The 25,987-nt window shown below is 41.3% G+C and overlaps 2 protein-coding genes across 5 annotated transcripts in view; both read left to right on the forward strand.

Annotated features, from left to right (window-relative positions):
- Nucleotides 1-16,468, forward strand: part of nin (ninein (GSK3B interacting protein)) — a 31,786-nt gene extending 15,318 nt beyond the window's left edge. Inside the window, exons 16-28 of one of the 4 annotated variants that reach the window (XM_080414890.1) lie at nucleotides 34-1,145; nucleotides 4,714-4,812; nucleotides 4,911-4,980; nucleotides 5,102-5,269; nucleotides 5,358-5,474; nucleotides 6,177-6,323; nucleotides 6,522-6,701; nucleotides 6,966-7,085; nucleotides 7,657-7,770; nucleotides 8,323-8,412; nucleotides 13,745-13,858; nucleotides 14,179-14,250; nucleotides 15,450-16,468. In XM_080414890.1, the coding sequence (XP_080271016.1) occupies nucleotides 34-1,145; nucleotides 4,714-4,812; nucleotides 4,911-4,980; nucleotides 5,102-5,269; nucleotides 5,358-5,474; nucleotides 6,177-6,323; nucleotides 6,522-6,701; nucleotides 6,966-7,085; nucleotides 7,657-7,770; nucleotides 8,323-8,412; nucleotides 13,745-13,858; nucleotides 14,179-14,250; nucleotides 15,450-15,653 (2,607 nt within the window). In that variant the 3' untranslated portion in view covers nucleotides 15,654-16,468. Of the gene's footprint in view, nucleotides 1-33; nucleotides 1,146-4,713; nucleotides 4,813-4,910; nucleotides 4,981-5,101; nucleotides 5,270-5,357; nucleotides 5,475-6,176; nucleotides 6,324-6,521; nucleotides 6,702-6,965; nucleotides 7,086-7,656; nucleotides 7,771-8,322; nucleotides 8,413-11,681; nucleotides 12,090-13,744; nucleotides 13,859-14,178; nucleotides 14,251-15,449 lie in introns of those variants that run through there. The other 3 variants (XM_080414891.1, XM_080414892.1, XM_080414893.1) reach the window with 3 other exon arrangements.
- Nucleotides 16,469-17,438: 970 nt separating this feature from the next.
- sav1 (salvador family WW domain containing protein 1) lies at nucleotides 17,439-25,240 on the forward strand. Its single transcript, XM_080414049.1, has 5 exons — nucleotides 17,439-18,000; nucleotides 18,561-19,052; nucleotides 21,526-21,796; nucleotides 22,309-22,464; nucleotides 23,253-25,240. The coding sequence occupies exons 1-5, from the start codon at nucleotides 17,907-17,909 to the stop codon at nucleotides 23,464-23,466; spliced, it is 1,227 nt and encodes a 408-aa protein (XP_080270175.1). The 5' UTR covers nucleotides 17,439-17,906; the 3' UTR covers nucleotides 23,467-25,240.
- Nucleotides 25,241-25,987: the final 747 nt, after the last annotated feature.

Genomic DNA, 25,987 nt, shown 5'->3' on the forward strand with positions numbered 1-25,987 from the left:
TTGATCTGCTGTTTCCTCCACATATGATTCCAGGTCAATGAATTTGATCTGATGGCACAAGAACAGCTGGCAGCTCACGAGGAGCAGAAGGCTGCTATAACACTCCGATACCAGGAAGAGGTCCATGCACTGAAGGAGGAGATTGCTGGCATTCAGAATCACGAACGAGAGCTACGAAAGCAGCAAGAACAAGTGGAGTTGGAGCGGGCCGACCTAGAGCAGAAGCAGGCTGGGGAGAGGGAAGAACTAGAGAACCTGCAAGAGGAAGAAGTTGCAAACCTTAGCCAGCGATTACTGGAGGCCCATACCCATATCTCAGACCTGGAAGAGCAGCTGAAATCCCTGGAATTCCATCATGCTGAGACCGAGGTGAACATGGACACTGAGATGGAGCGGCTGAAGGAACGGCACGCCTTGGCGCTCAATAAAACAGACGAGGGGCATGAAGAGCTGTTAAAGGCCACACTTGAAGAGCAGAGGACCAAACTGCTGGAAGAGGGGGCCAATGTGCTGGCAAGGGTATTGGAGGATTGGGAAAGAGAAAAAGAGCAACTGCAACAAAGTCATGAGGACGAGTTGAAGGTCAGGTTAGAAGAGGTGAGTGTGAGGTTTCGAGGAGAACATGAGGAGCTACAGAGGAATCTTACGGAGGAGTGGAAAAAAGAGAAAGCGCAGATGAAGGAGCAGAGCAATGAGGCTCTGCAGACTGAGCTGGAAGAGGGGATACAGAGACTCTTCAAAGAGCAGGAGGAGAAGGAGAGAAAGCTCAAGGAGGAGTGGGAGACTGAGCTAGCTGAGCTTCAGGAGGCCCACGAGGACATGATGCACACCAGACTGACTGAGGAGAGACTGAAGCAGGAGCAGAGAGATGGGAGGCTGAGGGAGGAGTGGGAGGGGGACAAGTTGCAACTGGAGGAAAGTTATGAGCGGATGCTCCAGGATCAACTGAAGGAGGAGAGGGAGAAGCTAGAAGCTGAGAGGAAGGAGGCAAAGAGGCGGCTGGACGAGCTGATGGAGGATGAGAAGGCTCGCCTGCAAGAGAGCCACCGGGTGGCCATACGGGAGCTGACTACCAAGCACAGTGAGGAGAGGGAGAGACTGGGTGGTATGCTGGACCAACTAAGAGAGGACATTGCTGTGGAGAGGTGAGAGTACTGATCTTTATAAATCATTTTAATCCATGTCATTGTCAGTCCATTTGATCCACGTCACAATCATGCCTGGGTTATGCGATGATGTAATTGAACATTAGCGATGTGCTGTACCAATGACCATGTGACTTTGCAACCACATCAACCGTTAGGTCGGTTGATGTGACATTTTTTGTCATCACATAGCCGTATGCCATTTTGCCTATTACATTTTGTCTGCTAAAATATTTTGTTGAGGAAAGGTGTAACGTTCGAACCATGCTGTGTAAGTAATGATGAAAGCAATGTATGAGGTTTCTTATTCTGTTTAAAAGTTAGCAACTGTGCTCATAACTATGACTGATTAACACTGTACAGGAGGGAACTTGAGAACCACTTCACCAAGAAAATCAAAGACGTGGAGGTTCGTTTCTCAGGTGATCAAGAATCTGTCACTGAGCGTTTTCAAGCTGACGTGCTAAAGCTCGAACAGTACTACCAGAGCGAGCTGAAGACTCTCTCCGAAAACCACACAGAGCAGAAACACAAATGGGAGACAGAGATGGAGATGGTCCTCCAGGAGGCAGAGGAACAAAAAACACTGATGCGAGAAGCCATGGAGCAAGAGCGAGAGGCCGTAAGCCAGGAGAGGGCAAACGAACAAGAGGAACGAGAGAGGAGCCATAAGAAAGAAATGGAAGCACTTGTTACAAGGAACAAGGAGCTCCAAAATGAGCTAGAAGACTTAGTCAGTTCAACCCAGACCAAAGAAATAGAGCTGAGTAGGCACTTGAATTGCCTCCACAACAGGCTCCAGGACAGTTTGAAGACCAAAGATGAGCTCCTGGTCCAGTCTGACAGGAACGCACTTGAGGCTGAGCTTCTGCTAAACCAAGCAGTGGAAGATTTTCAACAAGAGAGGGCAGAACTTCAGATCAGCCTGTCAGAACTTAACGCAAAATACAAAGAAGCACTTTCCATATCTGAGAAGCAGATTGAGGAGGGAATTGACCTGTTAACTGAGCGTGATGATTTTAAAATGAAGGTTGAAGAGCTGGAGATGCTTCTTAAACAGGCAGCAATGGACTTTGATCTTGAGAGGCAAGAGCTACTAGAAAACATATCTGTCCTTGAGGATAAGTTAATGGATAACCTGTCTTGCTGTGAGATGCAAGAGAATGAGAGAGTAGCGCTTATAGCAGAGAGAGACCTTCTGAGGATTAAAATGAATGAGATCGAATGTATGCTAAACAAGTATGTATCCACTGCCTCAGAGTCTGCTGAAGATCAAGGGCAAGATGAAGATACAGAGATGAGAACTGACACACCTGATTTAATAGAAGAAGGTCCTGAAAACACTGATTGTGCTGAGGAGCAAAGTGAAAATGAAGCGTGCGCAGGAGGAGGCAGTGCAGGAGATGAGCAAGCTTGGAAATCGTGTTTTGGAACTCAGGTCGAAGCTAAACACCCAAATGAAGAAGACTTAAGTCTACCATCAGATGGCCATGTTCCACAAGACACTGTTCCAGATAATCATAATGTGGATGCTGAAGATGAGGAGGATGTTGTTGGAAACAAAGATAATGGTTGTTCCTCTAAGGCTTTGCCTCAGGTGTTAAATGAAAACACTGGTGAAAATATAGTTGACTGTGAGAATCATGTAGCCCATGAATCATGTGATAAGGACAATAAACCTCAAGATGACCCAGCTGAAGAAGATGAATGTTCTTCCCATAATGTGGAGCCATATAATGAGACTGCGGTTGAATCCTCAGCTCCAGAGGCCACAGGTGACCCTGATAAACAGTTCCTGGAGAATGCTAAGATGAATTGTTTACCAGGCAACTCTCACGATCAAGGAATTGAAATTGAACTACTTAGTGAAGAAGAGAGAGACTCAAGTGAAGCTGCTGATGAGCAAAAGAACTATTCCCCCGAGTCTCTTGAACCTCAGAATCTCAATGATCCCTGTGAACAGCTGGCCCGCTCTCTAGGTACACTACAAACCTTGTATAGCAATGCTATTGAAGAAAACATTCTTCTGCACCAGAAAACAGACTTGCTTCAACAAAAAAACAACACATTAGAGAATATTTTGGCCCACAGCAGTGAGAAGATTGAAGCTGGCAACCATGCATTAGAGGAAAATTATAACCTCAAAGTTAAAATGCTGTTGATAATGGAGCAGACCAAAGAGCTTGAGATAAAGGCCTTAAGGATGGCGGGCCTGCAGCTTAAATATGAAGCTTCACTTCAGGAAAATGGTAAACTAAAGGAACAGAACTGTGAACTTGAAGAGAGGGTTCTGGACCTTGAGAGCAGAATGCACATTGTCCATGAATTCCAGGATCAGCAGATTGCGCTGGTAAATGAGATTGCCCTGGTAAGAGAGGAGAACAGTAAGCTGTCGGAGTTGGTCACTGAATTGGAGAGGCATAATGAAATCCTTATGGCCATGCCTCAAGACCCTGCATCTAGATCCTCTGAGACCCCAGCAGATGATTCTTTCCAGGACCTGAACTGCCACACGGAGGCCGAGATCCAGGCGGTGGCTGACCTGGAGGACTGTTGTGTGGAGTTCGAGAAGCAAAATGGCAAACTTCGCAACGCAGTCACAGAGCTGCAGGGCAAGTCGCTGACGTTAACTGAAAGAATGCAGGCTCATAGGTAACTTGGAGACAAACTAGGATCCCGTAGCCTCTGTGATCCCATCCCTCTCGTCAAGCATTGCTCATTGAGACCACACCTGATTCCCATTCCTAGCACAATGTAGTGCTGCTGTTGTACTTCCTCCTTGAAAACCTCTTTCAATGTGACACTTTTATGGCTCAACTGCTTAATTCCTAACAGATCACCTTTTTATGTGCATGTTGTAAATGTAGAACCTCCCTAGTTCACTAGTGATGTTGGATGTGAGCATTTGGTGGAGTAGATTACACTTCCTCTGTTTTGTCATTCATCAGTTTTGTATTGTATAGTCGCTGTTAGGCAGCAACCTTGTATCCCTATTTCACCTTTCTTATTTTTAAAAATTAATGCCCTATTTTATACTTTGTACACAAAATTATCGGAAATAGCTGATCTACAAGAACACAACTTCCTTCATCCAACATTTTAGATTTTTTTTAAATAAATATTTAACGATGCTTAATGAAAAGTATTAACAGGATCTTGTGGCTAAGTACCGTATTTTCCGCACTATAAGGCGCATCTGAGTATAAGGCGCACCTTCAATAAATGTATTATTTTCATATATAGGGCGCACCGCATTATAAGGCGCATCCGCACTATAAGGCGCACTGACGGTGCGGCTTATAGTGCGGAAACCAAGGGAACCAATATTGATACATATAAGGCGCATCGGATTATAAGAAGCATCCGCACTATAAGGCGCACTGACGGTGCGCCTTATAGTGCGGAAAATACGGGGAACTACATTTGATCCATGGAACACAGGTTCTTTTTTCCATTTCTGGAACATACAAGGTTTACACCTGACAGCGACAATATGGAGCATTTCTACTAGTTCAGTTGTATTAACAATATTTGATCATATGTTCTCTTCTCGACCTAATATTTTCAGAACTGAGACAAATCGTCTTGCTGAAGAAAACCATGTCCTCCAACATAAGCTCGCTACACTAAAAGAAGAGGACCTAAAAGAGGCCTACAGACACTTGCAGTAAGACGCAAAATAGTGTAACATGGAATACCCTTTCCAATATTTAGTTTAAAATTAAATCATGTTAACTGACATTCTCCTTTGTCCTGTCATTTTAGACAGAAACTGGAACGCCTCAAGAAAGAGAAGATAGCTGCACAAAAGATGGCAGAGACTTTCAAGAAACAGGTAAGAGAGGAGTGACCCATTAAACTTTGAGCAAGACTCCAACTTCAGCTTTCGCTCTGCACTCGTTAATTTCCCCTTTGTTCAACGTGTGCAAAACATCCTTGCTTGTGCGCTTCTGTAGATCTCTGGTCTATATCTCCGGAGCCAGCAACTGGAGGAAGAGAATGCACTGCTGTCAGAGAAAAATGCCCAGAATGATGCTAGCGTGGAGACACTTAGCCAGCAGCTGGCTGAATTGATAAAAGAAACTGAGCGGCGAGAGAGTGTGCCTGCTGAAGAAAGGACCCAGGTAAAACGATAGCGTGCGATATCCTTGTAGTTGTTGTGGTGTCCTGGTCGTTGTGGTGGTTAGATAATTAGTGGTTGTTCTGTCTTAGATGGCAGCTTGTGTGTCTGCCCTGGAGGCTGACTTGACCAAAGCTCTGGAGGACACAGTCCACCTGGAGGGGAGGAATTCCCACCTAACACACCAGCTCTGTGCCCTCAGAGAGAAGGTAAGCCAATGCACCATTAGAGTTCAGATGTGCAAACTCTTGACTGTACAAATTCTAAGGACAACCAGCTCTATGAAATACATTATGCTAAATCCACTCCATTGATAAAGGCAAAATGCAATTGAAAGGAAGGAGACAGATTGAAGTAGCCTTGAGCTTTAAGCCTCAAGACACCTTAAACATGTATCATGTACAAGGAGGTTCGATATTATATTATGAAGGTGGTCCTAATATTTTATGCTTGGTGTAGTCTACTGTTGGCAGTATAAGCATTGTTTTTGTATAGACGTGAAGTTTTATTTGTGATTTATTTATTTTAAACTCTTGCATCTTACTAAACATTACCAACAATATATATATATTAAACTTAAGAGTTAAATTAAGGTGCCTTTCACATCTAAAGCTCACTAGTGGATTTATTCATGCACTCTTACAGGCACAAACAATTGAACATCTAACTATAAACAAAATTAACGTACAACTACTAGGCTTCTAATAAAAACGGCATTGTCATTCTTATGAATCTATACATTTTAATGTAATATAATCCTGACCTGAGCGCCGATCATTGTGGCTGCAGAGTTTCTAATGATCTAATAATTTAACTAGGCCTTGTTCAGCAGTGAGCGGGACTTTTACAAAGTAAAATTAAAACTCTGAGAAGAAATTGGTCTCAACTTGCTTTGTGGTTTTCTCCTGTAGGTTCAGACAGTGGATGAAACTGTGCAACTTGTCAACCTTCAGAATGCTCGTCTCAAGTCAGACCTGCGTGTCATCCAGCAGGAGAAGGATGCCCTCAGACAGGAAGCCCTCTCCCTACACAAACAGCTGCAGATTGCCAATGATAAAGTAAGCTACCTAACACCGTAACCATTGATGGAATTCTCATTTCCTTGTATAAAGCTAAGTGTCAGACAAATAAAGCTCCCTTGATTTCAAACGTTTCAAGATGTTCAACAGATTGATGTCTTTTGTCTCTGAAATAGGAAAGCTCATTCATTCAGACTCTTGTCAGTAAGCTTAACTGCTCTATTGGTTTTGCTTCAGAACCATGTCCTGGAGATGACCCTGAACTCCAGTGGTTTCCAGAGTCAGCACAAAAAGCTGTTCAGGGAGAAGATATCTCGACTTCAGGAGCAGGAACAGCAGCTGCTGAAGCAGGAAAATGAGAGGCTTCAGGTGGAGGTCTGTAACACCAAAGGAGAACTTGCTCACTCCAGGGACAAGGTGAGTCTCACCCTTCATATCGAATATAAGGGAAACAATTTACCTTCTTGATTGTTTGATGTGGAGGAATTATGTATGACAACCACCATTTTTTAAATTTGCCCCTTGGAAATGCAGGTTTCACACAGAGATTCCAGACTAATAGCTACGCAGTGATATTAGTCTGGCCATGCCAGGCTAGTTTAGAATAACATGGAAATGACTAATAATCAGGAATTGGATCATGGGCCAGTATAATGAACCGTTCAATTTGTGGATCCAAAGGTTCGACAGCTTGAGGCCACCATCGTGTCCTTGAAGCAACAGAAACAGCAGGTCAAGGCCTTGGAACAAGAAAACGCTGTTCTCAAACAGGAGCTAGAGGACAAGAAGGAACTGACCAAGGTAACTACTATAGAAATATACCCAGATAACCTATTTCTGTTGTCATTAATAATGTGTGCTGTCTTTAATGTCTAATTCAGGGCTTATAACAAGAACTTCATTTGACGGCTACTTCTTGGGTTTCTCTGATGGACTGTGTACATTTGGTTTCGGGGTTGTGAATGGATTCGATTTATTTTGGCCTGCATTCAATAATAACAAAAGTTAGATCATGTGTATAAATATACAATACACATATACATATACATTATGAATAAAGAGGCTGCCATAGCTAAATGAGTAGAGAGCCCACCTGGGAAGCAGAAAGTCCCAGGTTAGATTCCCAGCCCCGGCAATGAGTCGAGGTGTCCCTGAGAAAGACACTCAACCCTCAACCTAACTGCAGAAAACAGAAGCTCTGTAACTGTAGATCAGTTATTTAGATTGGCTATTTCTGGTGAAGAGATTTTGCTGCAGGGCAGACCAAGTACAGAGCCAACTGAGGTCCGTTTTACTAAGTATAGAAGGTTTACTGTAAGTAAGTGGTCAAACTTAAACTTCTTTTTTTTTTTACCATACTGAATGTTTTCAGTGTACATGTTTTCAGTTCCTCTGTGAGAATGGTGAAGGAAATGTTGAGAGTCTGCAGCAGGAAAATGAAGCTCTAAAGGCACAAATGGCCCACCTCTCCTCCCAACTGTTAGAGGTCAGTTCTGCACAACTTCCTCCTACTTTGTCATTTTCGTATTATTACTTGTGCAGCTTTTGCCTTCAATTCTTGAGGATGCACCAGGATTGACATTTGAGGAAGGTGGGGATTAACCTTGAACTCTGACAAAATACATTTAAAGGCCCTGATACACGTATCAACTTTCATCAACAGACAACATAAACATCCAGGAGCAACATGATGAGAATCAGGGAAACAGCTCCAACTCAGATGGAATGTTTTTTTTGGTCAAAGAATTCCCATAATGCAATTTTAGGACATTACTGATTTCACTTTTCAATAGGAAAGTGAAATGTCTACATTGAAAATGTATGTTGCTCATTGATACAAAAACGGATACGTGTATCAGGGCCTTAACACATGATATGTTGTGTAGATTGTATACCACTTTTCATATGTTTAAAATCCTAAAATCCTCAAGTGTTAATTTTACTCTGACAGTGTACAAATGGAACCAAATGGACCATTTAAATTCACACTCTTGACATGTATTTGCTATGCTGTCTTACTGTCATCCATTGCCCACAGACATTGCAGTCTCAGTTTGTTGGGATGCTGCCACCGTCACCTCACAGAGTACCGAGAGGTCAGCACCGTGGAGATGATGACAACGTGCAGGTACAGTGCGAGCAGATCGTTCCCCAACAGCAGAACTGGGCAAAAATGGAACTGAAAATTGCTTCAAGATAACAAATAAATGAATTTTCCATCACATACAGTAGTGATAGAACATTCTGGGCTCCAGAATAACAACATAAAACAGTCATTTAAATGTTGTTTTTTTTGCCCAGGTTTGCTTTGTAGTTGGCTCAAACGCACATGCCTGAAAAATACTCTAGAACCATAAGATTTACTATGATTAATCACTCCCATCAAATGTGATTAATGCTTCCCATTCATATTACTGTATCCTCATTATGTCATTGGGTGATTATTCATGAATTATGCATGATGATGCTAAAAAAAGGAATGCCTCACTACAGTTCATCTGTACTTGACATCTGTTGATTTTGCATGTGGGCTAAATGGGGAGTAAACACAAACCCAATCATATCATTGTGTTTCTACCACTCTTAGAGAATCTGCTGACTCAGACTATATGAAATGCCCTGTTCAGGTGCTTTAAACACTTAAAGACCAGCCGAAATGTCTTTTCATATTTCTCACACATTTAGTGTACTGTTTAACTTTAAACGAGATCGTATTCAACAGAGTAGCACCGCCCTCTAGTGTCTACTCTAGATAGAATCATAGCTCTGTGTGGAGTGATTGACAGGTGCTTGTCATCATATTATTGTTTGAAATTGGATAGATAAATGAATGATGAATTACCTGCCAATGTAATTCATCAATACGTTTTTGTATGACAGTTATTAAGATTGGACTTTTAGGGACTCTGTTACCGACTTTGTTACCATTGTGTCTATGGCTAGGCTCTAAACGTGTGAAAAGCATATTTTTCATTTCAGCTGGTTCTTTAATCCCTACTTAGCTTAGCTGGTCTACAAGCTCACATGCGCATTTTACATTTTTTTTTTGAAACTCTTTATTTTTCAGGGTTTTATCAGACATACATACATACATACATAAAATCAAAAAGTACAAAAAAACAATAGAAAAACATCAGTACAAATAAAAATATAAACATACAAAAAAAGAACAAGAGAAAATAAAAAGAGGTCGTGGGAACATTTGGTACCAGTAACAAGATTGAAATATGAGGACAACCAGGATTATCAGAGATCTGGCACGCTATCTAAATAGTCCAGCCATTTCCCCCATCTTTTTTCACCCAACTCCTTTTGGAGCCTCAAAGAGTAGGTCATCTGCTCTAAGAGATGCAACTGTCTCACAATACTGACAAATAGTCCCATAGTAGGGCAGTTTTTCTGCAACCAGTTCTTTGTAATAGCTTTTTTGCTTGCTGCAAGTAGGATCTTAAGCAAATAACAGTCATTCGGACTCAGTCCATCCGGGGTTTGTCCAAGATACAAAGATTCAAATGTATTATCGATACTGAAACCCAGGATTTTTTAGATAAGTGTTGCTATCTCCTTCCAGAAAGGTTGAATTGCAGGACAAGACCAAAAGACATGTGCATGATCAACCATAGTATCGCCACATTCCCTCCAGCAGTCCAGCTGATTCCCAGTTTGTTTAGACTTCTGTTTGGGAGTGATAAAGAAGCGGATTTGGTTTTTCCAGCAAAAGTCTCTCCAGGTCAGGGAGTTAGTGGTCGTTGATTGTGTTTCCCATGAATCCGACCATACTTCATCACTTATGTCAATGTCAAGTTCTTTTTCCCATCGTTGTTTCACATATATCGTAGAGTCCTTATTCAATGACACAATTCCATTGTATAGTTTACTTATAAGACCTCTAGTGCTCCCTGAGTCATAAGCATCAACAAATACAGTTATTATAGGTGGTGTGATCCCCGGATTAGACCTTTTTATTTTTTTCCCGCATTTTACATTTTTGACAATTTTTATGTATTTTAGTCAATTGTTAAAAGAAAATCACTATAGGTATAGGGAGTGGGGACACCGGGATTAATGCGGTTAAAATACCTTTTCTATCAGTCTCGTAAATCAAAACTACTTTGATTTATGAGACATTCACTGATGGGTAAGGATCTAAACAAAAGTCATTTTAACGGTGGCGTTGCTTAAAGCTTTCATGACATTCACTTTTACACCACATTCAAAGTCTTTGTCCTGGTCCTTCAAAAGTGTACAAAAAGTTTTAAGTGAAAATTCCATTCCAGTGATCAATGGCAGGTGTTTTTCTCTCACATTTCTAAAGCCTTTTCAACTGCAATGAAAAAAGAAATCTTTGCCTGCGGGTGTCGCTGGTGAGGGATTTTGCCTGTCAATCATCGCCTTTGCTCCGCCCCCCCCAAAGGAAAGGATAGGGGAGGGGAGGGGCGAGGAGGAGAGTGGGCGGGATTAATCGACTGTGACCTCACTGTCGAAGGGCCAAGCTCAGATTACTTTTCAGCCTAATTATTCAGAAAACCCCAGACCACAGAAAATCCACTGAATGTTCTAAGTTCAGGTTTTTTGGGTGTAATTGAGGTCATAAAACCCCAAATAAAACATTGAAAATAAAAAAAGTGAAAATGAATGTCATGATACCTTTAAGGATATACCGTACATAACATTTGAAGCACCTGAACTGGGTTATATTTTGGCATGATGTCCCACATTCATGACATGCCTCTTCCATTATGGCTTCTTTTTAATTCATATGATGGGTTTGCTGTGGTCCTTGTTGTGGTGTTTCCTTGTTACTGTTTTCATCACTACATCTGTCATACCGTCACATTGTGTGTAGAACGTGTTTGCTTTTTGGGTTTGGTGTTTGGATAGATTGTGGCTTCTTCCATGTGTGTTTTCTGTTCCCTGTGAGTCTTTTCCGTCTTGGGATTGAAATGACTGAAGTGTTGTGCTTTCATGGGTGTGGTCTTGGAGACGGTTTGCCACTTGTTACCCTCTACAGAGTTCAGACAGAACCATCACTTCCCACTAGATTAGAGCTCAAACAGAACCATCACTTCCTACTAGATTAGAGCTCAAACAGAACCATCACTTCCTACTAGATAGTTGTCTTTGTTCTGCATTAGCTGTAGACCACGTCATTCTTCACCTCCATACATTTTAATGTATTCAGTGTTTCCTCAGCTCTAGAATGAAATCACCAATCATAGTCATTTAGGTCACTATAAATGTATAGCAGGTAAACATTTATTCAGTGACCTTATTATGCACCCATGACTTATCTTGTGGGCATTTCTTAGTTTAAATGATTGTACCTATGTGGGGGTTTTAAGGATAAGAGGAGACAGGGTTGAGTGTTGGTGAAAAGTACCTGCCTTTTCTCTCCAGGGGGCCAGTCCGGAACAGCGGGCAGTTCATGCAGACAGCTGCCGGAGGATCGGAGGATTGTGATATCAGCATCTGAACTCGTTACTTCTGCTCCTCTTGCCCCTCACCGCTTTAAGCTTTTCAGAACACAGGGAGTGAAAATATGTAGTACTATGTACATGCCCCCCTATGTCTCCAGATTCACTGGAGAATTATGAACACGGTCAGATGTGACAGAGATTTGGAAACCTGTCTTTTTTTCAAAGGCATGAATGTGTTATTGTAATCAACTGCTGCTAGGTGGCAGGAAAACCCTGAGTCTCCTGGTGTTTGCCCAAAGGGATTCTGATTTTCTTTTTTAAGAAAACTTAAGAATTAAAGCTTTGATAGAGATGGCCTGTTACAAAATTAACTAACATCCAGATACACCAAGGATGTTGTGTTATGGTGGTCCAGTCCTAGCCACTTGCGTTAGGCTAATTGAGTGTAAACGGTTGTCCAATTACAGGGAATGGTTTTAACAGAAGACATATGTTTTTATATAATCTTCTGTTGTGCACTTGTTCTATTGATATGATGCCAACACAGGGTAAACTCATTGATATAATGCTAAGACAGGGTATGTACTCATTGATATGTTGCTAAAACAGGGTATGTACTCATACAGTAGATACGATGCTAAGACAGGGTACCTACTCAAAGACTGCATCGACTGTTGGACTTTGCGTTAATGATGAACAAGGGCTGCCATTTTAGGCCAGATCTGTGCTTGGCTGTTGAATACTTTGTATTCATACTGACTGTTCAAATTGTTGTTTTGGTCTTATTCATTCTTATACGTAACATGAATAAATCAGTATGGTTAGCCTTTTGAGCCTTCTCCAACAATCATCACGCCCAGTTTGTGTTTATGTACCCTCTGTCATGGTTTTGCTGTTGTTAATCTTCTGTCCAATTAGGGTTTTTAGAATGAGTTCTTTAATAAATGAAAGGAAATATGAAGAGAACTCAATAAGTGCTGGATCAGTGTTCACTTTTTTTCCTGTAAACTAGTGTTGTTTTCATAGATTAGGACTGTGAATGTATGTGTCTGTGTTTTTCTTTTGTGTAGCTTACAGCTGAATTTGATGCTTTCCTTGGTTTCTTTAACCTTTGGAACCCATTAGAGTTCAGCTTTGCAACGCATGCTAGTGTACTGTGACTGTCTCCTACTGTATCTTGACAGGGTGATAATTTCTTGAATGTGTCTTGTTGCTGCACTTCAATAGTCAGTCACATGTCATATGTGGTCTTCCTTATCCCCCATCCTTATGGGGGAGGGGAGGGGGCTTATGGATTGGTCTCTGTGTATTTGTTTGTTCGTCACACAGTACCATTGGCTTTGATCCAATGGATCAAAGCCAATGGTATCCTGGAGACATGTTTACTGTATACTTATGTTTTTGTTCTTTTATCTATTTGAGCACATCTTGTTCTAATTGCTGATATTCATTAGAAAGTTACTGATCAGTGTGACTTGTCAAACATTAAGAATTGGTGTTTGTCTCCAGTAATGTGTCATTAGTGTCATATCATTTATAATCTCCTAGTCTGTCAGGCTCAAGGTTTCTTTTGCACAATGTGTACCATCTGGTGTCTATTTTATTTGGTTGAATTTGCCTTTTTTAAATTAGATTTGTGTTAATATTTGTTTTTATTTATGCATTAAATTATTTTGTTTGTTGAAGTACCCGATACAAATAGCACAATTTTATACTATTATTTATTTATTTATTATTTTTTTGTGCAGTGCTACCCTTCAGAAATGTACAAGAAATGCTGGAATCAAGACCAAATAATAAAGCATCTAGTTGACAATAATCTCTCTGTGTATGATTTGTGACTTTCATCAACTATATGGTTTTCTGCTTGTGTTTCAAAGTATTACCATTACAGTACTGTGCGCTACAGTAGGGAATCCAGAGTAAATGAAACCTGTTTGTCTAATAACACTTTCACAACTGTTAATGAAAATTACCTTAACCAATTAGCTTGAATTCCATTGTCAGAGGCAGACTATTTAATAATATATTGTCTCCCACCAGGGTGAAAGGGAGAGGAAGATGAGGAACATGGAGGAGCGATTGAAAGAGATTGAACTGTCACTGCACAATGTTAAGCTGCTGCTCAAAGAGAAGGTTGTCCAGCTGAAAGACCAGGTCTGTCAGACATTTTTATCTCCTTTATGTATTTCTGTGGTCTTTCTGGCTCCAAGACGCCAACCTCTAAATTTGAGACATTATTTTCAGTTGACAACTACTGTAAGCTGTGCATTTCTTTTTTGTGACTCTTTTTTTTTCTCCTAAAATTTAGAGTAGGCAAAAACAAAAGGAACCCTTTTTCTCCCCAATGTGTATAATGTTATGCCAATTTATTACAATACAAAAAATAAATAGTTTGTATGACAGACAACTTTTTGTGAACAAAGGGAGTCTACCGGCGTGCCTCAGCCTAATACGGCTAGTCCGGTGCGTTACAGGAGGAGCAGGGACAACAGATGCAGAAGGGATCGACACTGAAGCAGTTCGGACAGTTTAAGCCTTTTATTCAGGTGCAAGTACAAAAAGAAATGACTGACATTTCGATCTTGCGTTCTTCCTCAGAGTCATACATGGCTAGGGAGGCATTCTTATACAGAGGTAGGCGAGGGCTATGCTCTCAATAAGCCAATGGTAGTTGGCTCTCTGTTATATGGTAATTACCCTGTTCTGCACGTCACAGTCTCAGGAATGCGGAAATCAGTGGTGATTGACACAGGGTTGGCTCTGAATATAAAATATGGACTATTTATATATAGACAACTTTTTGTGTTTGTGGCACCCCCTATAGGCAGAAGTGGAAGCACTTTTGGAGGTGGGCTTTGTGCATAACTGTAGTTCCCTTTTCCAGAAGGTGGCTTAAACATTTCTTGGTCCGGGTCAGTATCCCATAGCTTCATTTGATTGACTCAGCCGCAGATTTGAACGGGAAACACTGTGACAGTTATGCACAGAATAGAGGCCCCTCAACATGCGATTCCAATATGCGGATGATTGGATGTTTATACATCTAATTACAAGCAAACGGTTTCTAGTGTGAAAACCATGATTTGTAGCATTTTTGGCCAAACGGGACCCTCCGGTAATTTGGAAGGCAATCGGAATGGAATATGAAAAATCTGATGAAATAAGTTATAGGGCAGAACGTAAAGCGGTCTGTTATAGCGCCACCATGAGGCTAATTTGAGTTTGGCCTACTGGGAGTGTGCGTGCAAAATTCACAAAATTCAGATCGGTCCAGCGGTGTCCAAGATTAGCTGTTCACAGACACACTCGGACGGACAGGAGCGAAAACATAACCCTGGCCATTCCGGCCTGGCGGAGATACAACAATGACACTATAATATGTATGGTCACAGTACTGTACATATCGTATCCTTTCCCGACCATTACGTAATGCCCAACAGGTCTTGCCAGATGGTCAGAGGTCCATAAGAGGTAGCCATAATCTTACATGTGCATTTATTCAAGTTATACAATAGGCGTTGCATAGGTTTTCTGTTTTCTTTTCTTTCTTTTCTCCGAAGCTTTGTGGTTTTCACATAACTGCAGCAATTTATTTCCATCAGGACTTTTCTGTCTGTTTCAAATGTGATAAACTGAAAAGCCCTTCAGCGAGCTGTCATGTGATCATAGAAAATTGAATTATAGAAGGTAGAACAAAAACTTCAAGGCTTGATGTTTGTCCACTGATGTTCTTTGTCCTGTCTAGCTACATAAGAATGGCAAGGCGGATGTGTTGATCAAGGACCTCTATGTGGAGAATGACCATCTCCTGAAGACCCTGGACATGACGGAGCAGCGGCACAAAATAGCAGTGAAGAAGAACTACCTGCTCGAGGAGAAGATCTCCAGCCTCAATAAGATTCTGCGTGATCTAAACCCCTCACCCCTACCCACGACTCCTTACTATTGACCATATTCACATGGCAGCCATCTGGGGTATTCAGATGGCAGCCCCCCCCCCCCGCCCCGCACCTCCTTCGAGTATGATGTGTGAATAATGGTCAACATTTCCAGCCCCTTCATAACACTTGCCTGCCCACTGTCACAGAAGTACACTCCACATGACTTTCTCTAGAATGTATTGTTTACTTTTATTCATTTACCCTTTATGTTGGACCTTTTGACAAACAATGTTTTTGAGAAAAATATAAATTATTTCATGCGTTTCATATTTTTAAGCAGAAACTTTATTATAATTAACACTAAACATCTGCCCCGGGATGGACGACTGTGACAGTGATACTCCTACTGAAGTGCACTTTCTTTGTCTCTTTGTCTTTTGTTGTCTGAGAGGTTAGTCATTGCAATTTTCCAGGTCCTATTCTCTGACTGAATCAATATTGATGGAAGGTTTCAGCAGAACATTGTAATAAGAGAAGATGCATAAAACCTGTTTCTCAGTTGTCATGAGAGTCAAATAATCCTGTGAGCTTGTCAGGTATGTATTTGCCATCATGTTGGAAAAACACTACATGAAGTGACATTCACTTTATACTGTTGAGTGACAGGGCTGCCTGTGAGTAAAAAGTGACTTGCAATATTTTGGTGCAGGTTAAAAATAGAACTATTTTGAAGACAGAGGTCCCCTACGATTGCGATATTTACCCAATTCAAGTGAATGTTCTTTTCTCATGAAAAGGAATGTTGCATAGCTGCCTTGCCATTTGCCATGAGATTATTTTTTTAATAGTAAACAAAGAAAGCACTAAAGGTGAACACAGGGTAGATTGTGGAACAGATAGGCAAATAAAGTATTTTATTATCATATGTTTTTGTGTTATTGAATTGAAGCTGTGTTTTAATCCTGGAAAATAATCTTGAATCTGGTATAAAACATTTGTAATCAAATCTGGGAACATGATCATAAATATACAGTTATGGTGTGACTACATTGCATGCGAGCCATACATTATAACTTTGGAGCCTTATATTGGTTCTATGAATGCAAGTAAGTGCTTATACTCTTGGTATGCACATTATTTGTGCTTGTGGAATGCTGTGGCTGTGTGTGTACTGTTGTTGCATAGAGTGGGAAAGGGATAGGCAGGAGGACTGGCGAGACGGAGGTCTGGCTACGCGAGATTACAGTAACTAATCATTCCCACAACGAGCTGGGGGTGGGACACTGGTACTGTGTCAGTGTTGCCATGTCCGCTTATTATAAGCGACTTGGGGCTTGTTTTTCTGTAAAGTAACTTGTAAATATTGGTTAGTTGCGGGTTGCGTTTTTTGGGGCTCGTTTCTAAAGTGTAGTTGCTTATTTGGCCTCCTTCCTGAAGGTTGTTTAAACCTGTGGTTCTCAAACATTTTCATGTCATGGGCCGTTGGGCCCCCAAATTAATGTGTTTGTCCCTAAACCCCATCTGAAAATATGTTGTGCCAGGGAGCTCCGTCCCAGGTTTGTGTTGTTAGAATGTTTTAAAAATATTCCAAATATTCCATATTTTATTTCAAGGTATTTTTTGAAAATAGCAGATCTACGAGTGAGCTTGTAGATTGGCCATTTTCAAATGGCTGACGTATACAATATATAAGTTTAACCGTATTTTTTAACATTTAAGACTTTGACAGGCTATAGTCACTTCTTTTGGGCTTGTTTTCCTAGACCTGGTTGCTTATTTCTCACACAACATCTGGCAACACTGGGACTGTGTAGTGAGATTACAGTCATTGTGATCATTCCCTTGCAACGAGCTGGGGGCGGGTGACTGGGTGACTGGGAGGAGAGCGTACTGGGCTGGCTGGTAACCGGAAGGCTCGCCCCAAAATACGCTCGCCCCCATTTGTTTTACCGGGGATAAGGTTAGAAATAAGTTAGGGTTAGGGCGTTAGGCATAGTTTTACTGAGGTTAAGTTTAGGAATAAGGTTAGGTTTTGGCACTGTTTTACTGAGGTTACGTTTAGGAATAGAAATACCAGGTGAATACCGCCGGCTTTGCCCCGGGGGCGATTGTGTTTTGGGGCGAGCGTTTTGGTATTCGGACTGAGGCATCCAGTGTGGTTGGCTAACTTGCTGCTAGCTTCATTTAAAAGCCCAACAAAATGTACTCTTTCCGCGCACTAATACTACACGTTCAAAGGGACAGCGGCGAACTTCGGGGAATAATGTGCCATGAATTGACGGAACTGCGTTATTGATGTTTGTTCCTATGCTGCTTGAGTTATGCTCTCACGAAAGAAAAGTAAAAACGAAGCGTCGAAACCAGCCGAGGTCCACGGGAAATATGTGAAGAAGGAAACGTCGCCGCTCTTGAGGAGTAAGTGCAACAAGTAGCCACACTGCTAATGCTAGCTTGCTAACCCAAGTCGGCTAATTGTGTAACATAAGTTAATTGATGAAACATTGTGTGTTCGGGGATGAATTAGATGCATACCGTGAGGAGTTACATTAGCAAGGAAGATACTTCGGATAACATTCATTGTTGACTGACTTGGCATGTCGATGCTAAATGCTAATCCATCCAAATAAACTTGCACTAAGTCTAGAACATAGAAGCTTGCTTGCTAATAGTAGGCAAACTACTTGATAGATATGCATTAACGCTACTTTGTAACTTATTAAAACGTTTTGACTTAACGCTAACTACAATGTGTTGTTGATGTCCATGCCTTGGGTAGAACTGGGAGATTAAGTGTGAAGTGTCAACTTTTCTGGGAGGAAGATGCTTAAAGTTATGCAGTCTACTGCTGTTTGGATCAAGATGAATATTTCCAGTTTATTGCTTAAAAACAACATTGCCCTCTTGAAGTTGTCTGTTTTAATTGGGGTTTGTTGGCAGATATTTACAATTGACTTGTCCTCTCCACCTGCCTGCAGATCTTATGCCATCATTCATTCGCCATGGACCTACTATCCCCAGACGCACAGAGGTTCCTCTTCCAGAGATGGGTAACTCAGCCTACCCAGTGGCGCCCAGAAGTGAACCAGTGGTGGCTCGCAACAAAAGTGTCCTACGCACCCCCGTGCAGAGGCCCCCCCATGAAGTGGCACGGAGAGAGAGTCACAGAATGTCTGCGCCTCCATACTTGCCCCGCAGCCTCGGGGACCTGCCACATGAGTACGGGGGCTCGTCACAGTCCTTCCTTACAGACGTGAGCCCCATGTCTGAGAATGGAGATGCCGCCCGCTATTATTACCCCCCTGAGCCTTACTATGACAACCAGCAGCATCAACAGCAGCAGCAGCGCCAGCCGAGGCGAGTACCAGACCGCTTCCCTGAGGACTATAGATACTATGAGCACAACGAACACAACTTCCAAAGACTACCACCACAGCACACTCCTCCAGCTCCAAGCAGACCCCCTGCAGGTAAACACAAGAGTATGATCTTGATTCGTTTAGCAGGGTAGCGACAGACCTTGTGTGATTTATTTCGCTTCAAGGCGGTGGAATGAGGAAGGAGGGTGTTGTAGCAAAGATGAAGGGCTGAGCAATGGCATTGCAAGTTAAGTACTAGGTATGCCTTAGAACTTGAGCCACCACCAGGATGCCCCATTTCACAGTACTTGACTTGAAAATTGAGCGTTTTTGTTTGAGGGAACTGTGACTGAAATAACATTACACTGGGCGCTGTACATTAGTAATGTATTTTCTATTGTCCTTTTTTTTTCTTTTCTTTTTTACAAACCAAGGTTTTCTGATGTACAAATAGAGTAACCAAAATTATACTAAAAATGTGATTGCTATTTTGAAATGGAAACCCCACCGTGGATGGGTTTAGGTCCATACAGTTTGCTGATAGTCAATAGTCATCAACATCCTAAAAGACTGTTGGATTTCTGACAAATCACACATTTTCTGTTTTCACTCTAGTCTACATAATACTTTTGCGATGTAAGTGTGTAATTTTCATTTAATGTTGGGGGGTCAGGAATTTTTCAGCCAGCACAACACGATTGGGAACCTTATATTTTGTGGCTCAGATGTCAACTTGGTGTGTATGTTTTAGCATTCATCTCCAGCCCGCCTATCGCATAACAAGGAACCATGTTTGGACTAAACTTAAACAAGCATTAGGGTGCTGCATTTTTCGCCGCTATGTTTGCTGACGGCAAACTAGCAATTTTGCAGACTGCCTCCAGTCAAATCTGTAAGTCAAGTTTCTAGCTTAGACGGCTATGAATCATCTAGATACCATGCTTAATGTACACATCACATCCATTAGTTGTAATTAGGGATGTGTTTGGCGTTCCACAGTTTGCATGCTCCCCCCACCATGTCTTCATGGTAGGAATTATCATTGTATGGAAGTTACATGACTGCATTTAGAAAAATAACACTTGGATTGACTTGATGATAGGTTTTAGTTCACATCAGTGGTGGTTCAGGTTCACTCATATTTTGATCAACATTGAGTGGAATTAATGGTTTGTCCACTCTGTAATTTAACCACTGCATCACCAGTGTGTAAATAGAACAGTAGACTCTTCCTGATAATATATAGGGAATTCCTCTGAAGGATCAGATGAGTTTAAGTTTTCACAGACTGAGGGTTTAGACATTGTCTCAAGTCATCTTTCTGAGGAAAAGGGCAAAGATGATGAGACACTGGAGGAGGAGGCGTGCATTTCTGTGGAGCGCTTGCACATTCCAGACCCTCACTCGCCATTTGGCAAAGAACATAAGCGCTGTTGCCGTCACTCTCGTGCAGAATTTATCAGATTCCAGTTGCCTTTTTTCTATTTCTCTTCTTCTGAAATGTCCCCTTTACTACATACTCTGCTGTGAGTATGTATTTTAATGTGCTGCTTCTATTTATAATAATTCATACTTTATTTATAGCACCTTTCAAAACACTGTTACAGTTACAAAGTGATATACAGTTAATGGCACAACAATTTTAATAATACAATAAGTAAACATAAAGTACAATATAATAAATATATAATAAAAAACATAAAATGACATTAATTACGCTGAAATGTTTTGAACCCAGAGTGGTTGACATTATGTGATCAAGTAGAGAGAGTTTCCCTAAAGCATACATGAGGGGGGCCCAAATTCTATGGCGGAACAGCCAAAGCTGTGATAGGCCTATTCAGGTTAAGTCCACAAACTTAATAGTCGTCACTCAGTCACACGCATCAGCAACACGGTTTTCACATTCTTACCTGACATTTTTCCCCTGACAGCTGTATAGAACCTGTTGAGTGAGTCCACTCTCCTGTCTGCTTTAACTGTGTGGTGTGTGCTATTATATGGGCGTTCAGTGGCTTTGTTCCCTCTCAGTCAAAGACTGTGTAAATGCCTGGTCATGCAGATATCCCTGCCTTCCTGTCCACAAGCAACTACACTCCCATTTCTACTATTCGCCAAAACGTGGGTTGGAAGTCAATCACTACTGTCCCATGAGGGACAATAAAATCATATCACAACCACCAAAGAGCAGCAACGAAAAACGGTAATGATCATAGGATCGTAGAGACACCGCCGAAATGTTTTCTTGAAACAATGGTTGTAAATATTGTGTATATACCGTGTATAGGGTATGTTCCATAGCTTCAACATGTGATTGGTTGCATTCCTGCCCTCTACCAGTGTTTGTACAGTTGGTCAGTCAGAACGGCCTGTTAAATACTGGACATTCCTGTCCTCTAAATGACATCTTCTCATACAGGATGTCCAAGCCATTCTTAGGAATTTTCCCAAAACATCTGCTATTTTTTTCCTCCCTGAGGGGCTGTTTGGCAGCAGGTTCCACTACATGTTTTGGGAAGACCGTCCCCCCCGTCCCTCAAGGTTTCACCAAAAAATAAATCGTCCAATGTTTGTTTGCCCTCAGGCATAGGTCGAATACAGGCCAAATCCCTGGGGAATCTCTCCAATCTGACTGGGGAGGACCTGCCCCTTCCTGGCGGCTGGACAGTGGACTGGACCATCCGCGGCAGGAAGTACTACATCGACCACAACACTAACACCACCCACTGGAGCCACCCTTTTGAAAGGGAGGGGCTCCCCCCTGGCTGGGAGAAGGTGGAGTCGGCAGAGTTCGGGGTGTACTACGTTGACCATATCAACAAGAGAGCGCAGTACCGGCACCCGTGTGCCCCGAGGTATGACGATAGTATGTTGTTAGTATGAAAGACTGTAGGAATTAGCATTGTGTGAATGAATACGGTTTAAAGTGGTTTCGTGTTATTTTTTTTAATGACCCACCTGATTATAACTTAAGTCGACTGATGATTTAACTTTCTACTTTCAGTGGATATTATTATTTTTCAAACTACTAAAGCACCAGATGAGATGAGATGTACTTTATTAATCCCAAAGGGAAATTATGGCGTTACAGCAGCACAGTGTAACCAAATAAATAACACAGAGCTGCTGGAACAGGCAGCTACCTCACGCAGCGCTAGACGCAGACATTGCAAAGTTTTACTTTTCAGAAGAATCTTTTTTTTTATTATAAATTGTTGCTACAAAATGCTTCTTGAAGAAAAAACATTCTCACCCGAGTCTTTATATGCAACCACTTAATTTATTTATTTTTGCTAGCAAAATTGGATCAATATTCTAATTTATACATCTTACTCTACCTTACATTTAAATGTCCTCTTTCTCCTAGTGTACCTCGTTATGACCAGCCTCCACCCTTGCCTCCCCCTGTGACCTACCAGCCACGTCCCACTGAGCGGAACCAGCCAGTTCTAGTACCAGCCAACCCATACCACACAGCCGAGATCCCAGACTGGCTACAGGTGTATGCGCGCGCCCCGCTCAAGTGAGTAATAAGCAGGTGACACTGGCTGCGGTTACATGGACAGTTTTATTCCACTTATATTCGGAATGAATGAATTCGTTAAGCCCAGACTTGTCCACGAGAATGGACGCTCCGAGGATCTGAGCCTGTGATGGAGGAACAATCTTTACCTGTCCTTGACATGAAACGGGAACTCATAATCAAAAGAATCTATTCAGTCAGATGAAACGTTTAAAAAAAAAATAAGATTAAGGTAGCCTACATGAGAAAGTAGTATAGGCTAGCCTAAGTTTTACCGTGTCTGGTACCAATACAGAAAAAGAAACTGGTCTGAACTTATAGATCTGCTTCTTTCGCATTAAAACGGCAATAACAAAGGAACGTGGGCTTGCACCACATACACCGCTGCCTGGCCAGGAGTCGATGCGTTGCTTCCCGGCCTGGTGCTACGACCGACGGACCCCCGCCGCGGAGGCACAAGGGGGCTCGGTCACCTGGAGGAGGGCGTATGATGTTGCGAGACCCGAAACGTCCTATGATTCCAGGAACATCACTGAAGATGTGTCCAGATTAGGCATCAGTAGATGTATGTACACAGTAAACAGTTGGGTATGAATCTCTGTTCGGAATGAGTTCATTCTGAATGAGTAAATATTGTTCATGTACCGCAGCCATTGACAGCACCTATACATTTTCATAGTGTGAGTGCTTTGTCTTCGTAAAATACCAGTCACAGTCATGGATATATAACTAAAGTCACGGCAGAGGGAGCTGATATTTATGGGTGAATATCTCTTCCATCCAATCAGGTATGACCACATCTTGAAGTGGGAGCTGTTCCAGCTGGTGGATCTGGACACCTACCAGGGCATGCTGAAGCTGCTGTTCATGAAGGAGCTGGAGCGTATCGTCAAGTCCTATGAGGCCTACCGGCAGGCCTTGCTGTCGGAGGTGGACGCCCGCAAGCAGCGCCAGCAGTGGTACGCCCAGCAGCCCAACAAGAACTTCATAGGCAACATGTGATCTGCATTGCTTGGCTTGTGGCGGTGTGGAGGGACTTCTCCTCAAGTGCTGCTCATGTGGGGCGTGGACCACACCTCTTCTGAGGCTTACTACAATTTGGGAGCGGTCTGGGTTTCTTTTTGAAATCATGATTGGCTCTTAATTGCCTCTTTTTTTCTTTTCGTTTTTACCAAACACACATCTGTGCCTTCGCTTGATCCAAATATATCGTCCGGAAAGAGGAGATGCGCATGTTGGTTCAAGGAGTGCGCTGCGTACATCCGCCCTTCCCCCCTCATGTGACTGTTGTTTGAGTTATGAATGACCACGTGACTGAACAAACATATATATATATATAGAATTTCCTATGAAGAAAAATGAAAATGTTACGAGCTGGCGGAGAGATATGGGGGTTGAGTATTTTTGGTGCCATTTTACAGCCATTGAAAAACTGATTTTGCTGAATGGACACAAATATTTCTTTAAGACTGAGAGGCAGTCTAAAAGACCTGCTCTATTGGTTTTTGTGACTGTCTAGGGAGGATCATGATGTACCTTTTCATCAACAGGGTGAAACTTTTACAGCGCTCGCTTGTATTCTGCGCAAACTGGCTACTCCGTCATTTTTTCCTCTGTACTGGAAAAGAAAGACAGGCAGCTTCACCTAATTTGTCTACGAATGAATTGCTTCACAAATAATGTTTTTTCTATGCTTTGTTGGTATTTGTAGCTCCCATAAACCATATGAAAAAATACTGCTTTACATTGAATGAAAGTGTGCATTGCTCTTTTTTATGACATATCCTTATAAGACAATCCGCCAAAACTTTCAAAAATCTATTTAAGTTTTGATTTTTTTTAAAGGTCTTTAACCTTTAATTTAAAGACCTTTTAATCTTGATGGATGAAACATCACATTTGGTGTAGTGGTTGGAGCATCTCTTTGCTCTCTGCATTACTATAAGTCAGGAATATTCTTATGTGTGTAATAAACATAAATAAGCTACTGGAACATTTTGAGTTATACTATCTGAGATCAGAAGATGCATTAGGTTTGCCCTAAACAAGTGCAATTAATTTTCTGATGTTTTTAATTTTTTGTCTTTGTGGAAGTTCTTGCCTCGGTATGTAATGCCTTATTTTAATGGGCTGACACGGTTTCTGGAATATTGTTTTAGAAGGTTGTTTTATTGATTGACTCATTGATACACTCTTAATTAAGACATCCAAAGATTTTTCATGGTGACGCTTTTAACTCTGAATATAAGTAGATAAACCATTCTTTATACTCCTGTAAATGGAGTAATCATAAAAATTAAGTAACAACTATTTGAAAAATTATTTACTGAAATAAAAAGATTTCATGAAATATTTTTGAATGTCCCAACAGAGGGGCTTAATGCTTTATGAATAGGATGGTCTTCTAAAAGTCCTGAATCTTCTTGTTTTAAAAGAGTGTTGCTATGCAAAAAGGCCTCCATCATGTCAGTTACGAACGGTGACACTAGTTAAGTTTGTACATAAATCACTTTGATTGTGAATACAGGACATAAGCAATAAATTCTGCTGTGAACGAAAAGAAAAACAAACCCTTGGAATTAATCATTATCGTTATATGCATATACTGTAGACCCCACATTCTCAGATATTTTCACACGTTGCTTTGTATTGGCAAATGGACACTAGGTTTTATTTTTAGAACACAATTGACTCTACATTTTGCATCTTTTTGCATAGCCGAACATATTTCTGAAATCATATTTATTGAACATTGCAATAAATACCGGAGTCTTGATATATATACTTTTTTATTAATTTGGTCCAGCTTTATTAGTTATTTCATTATAACTGAAATTTGGCAATGCATGTGTTGAAACTTAGCAGAAGAGACCCCATTACTTACACGGTTGCTCCATTTGATGACAATTAGGTACAGCAAGGCTCAGAAAACATCCAGATCAGATAAAATGGTGATCATGGTGTCTTTTATAAATCAAGCCATCAAGCAAAGAACCATATGAATCCATATTATTTTTTTAAATGGCTAATATAGTTACAGTTGTACAGTTAAGCAACATTATTTGAAGTCTGAATGTGATTCATTTTCTAAGAGCACAACGTCTCTTTGCAAATATGAATGTGTGTAATGCTACCAACTGAGATATGAAACTTTAGATGCCATAAAGTTCATTGTTTGAGAATGCTGACATATTTCATGGAAGACTCTAAAGAAGCCACTATGCTGCTGTCTACCCGTCTTGTTTGAAGTTAAAACCTCTATGGTAATTCTTGCTGGATGAATGTACCCATGACGGTAATGCTGCACTGCATGCCCAAATCAACATGGAAAAATAACACGTTGATGCTGCTGTCTTTTTGTGATACAATGCAAATGGATTGCAGTGAAATTCTCTATGATCCTGGTTTATGCAATGAATGTGCACAAGAAAAAAAATCTAAGTACAGGTCACTAAGCCAAACAAAACACGAAAAAAGCGCCATCAACACCACAAGCCTTTTTTTTCTTTTCTTTTTTACAATT

The sequence above is a fragment of the Gymnoscopelus braueri genome, assembly GCF_963280865.1.
Source record: "Gymnoscopelus braueri genome assembly, chromosome: 19".
NCBI lineage: Eukaryota > Metazoa > Chordata > Actinopteri > Myctophiformes > Myctophidae > Gymnoscopelus > Gymnoscopelus braueri.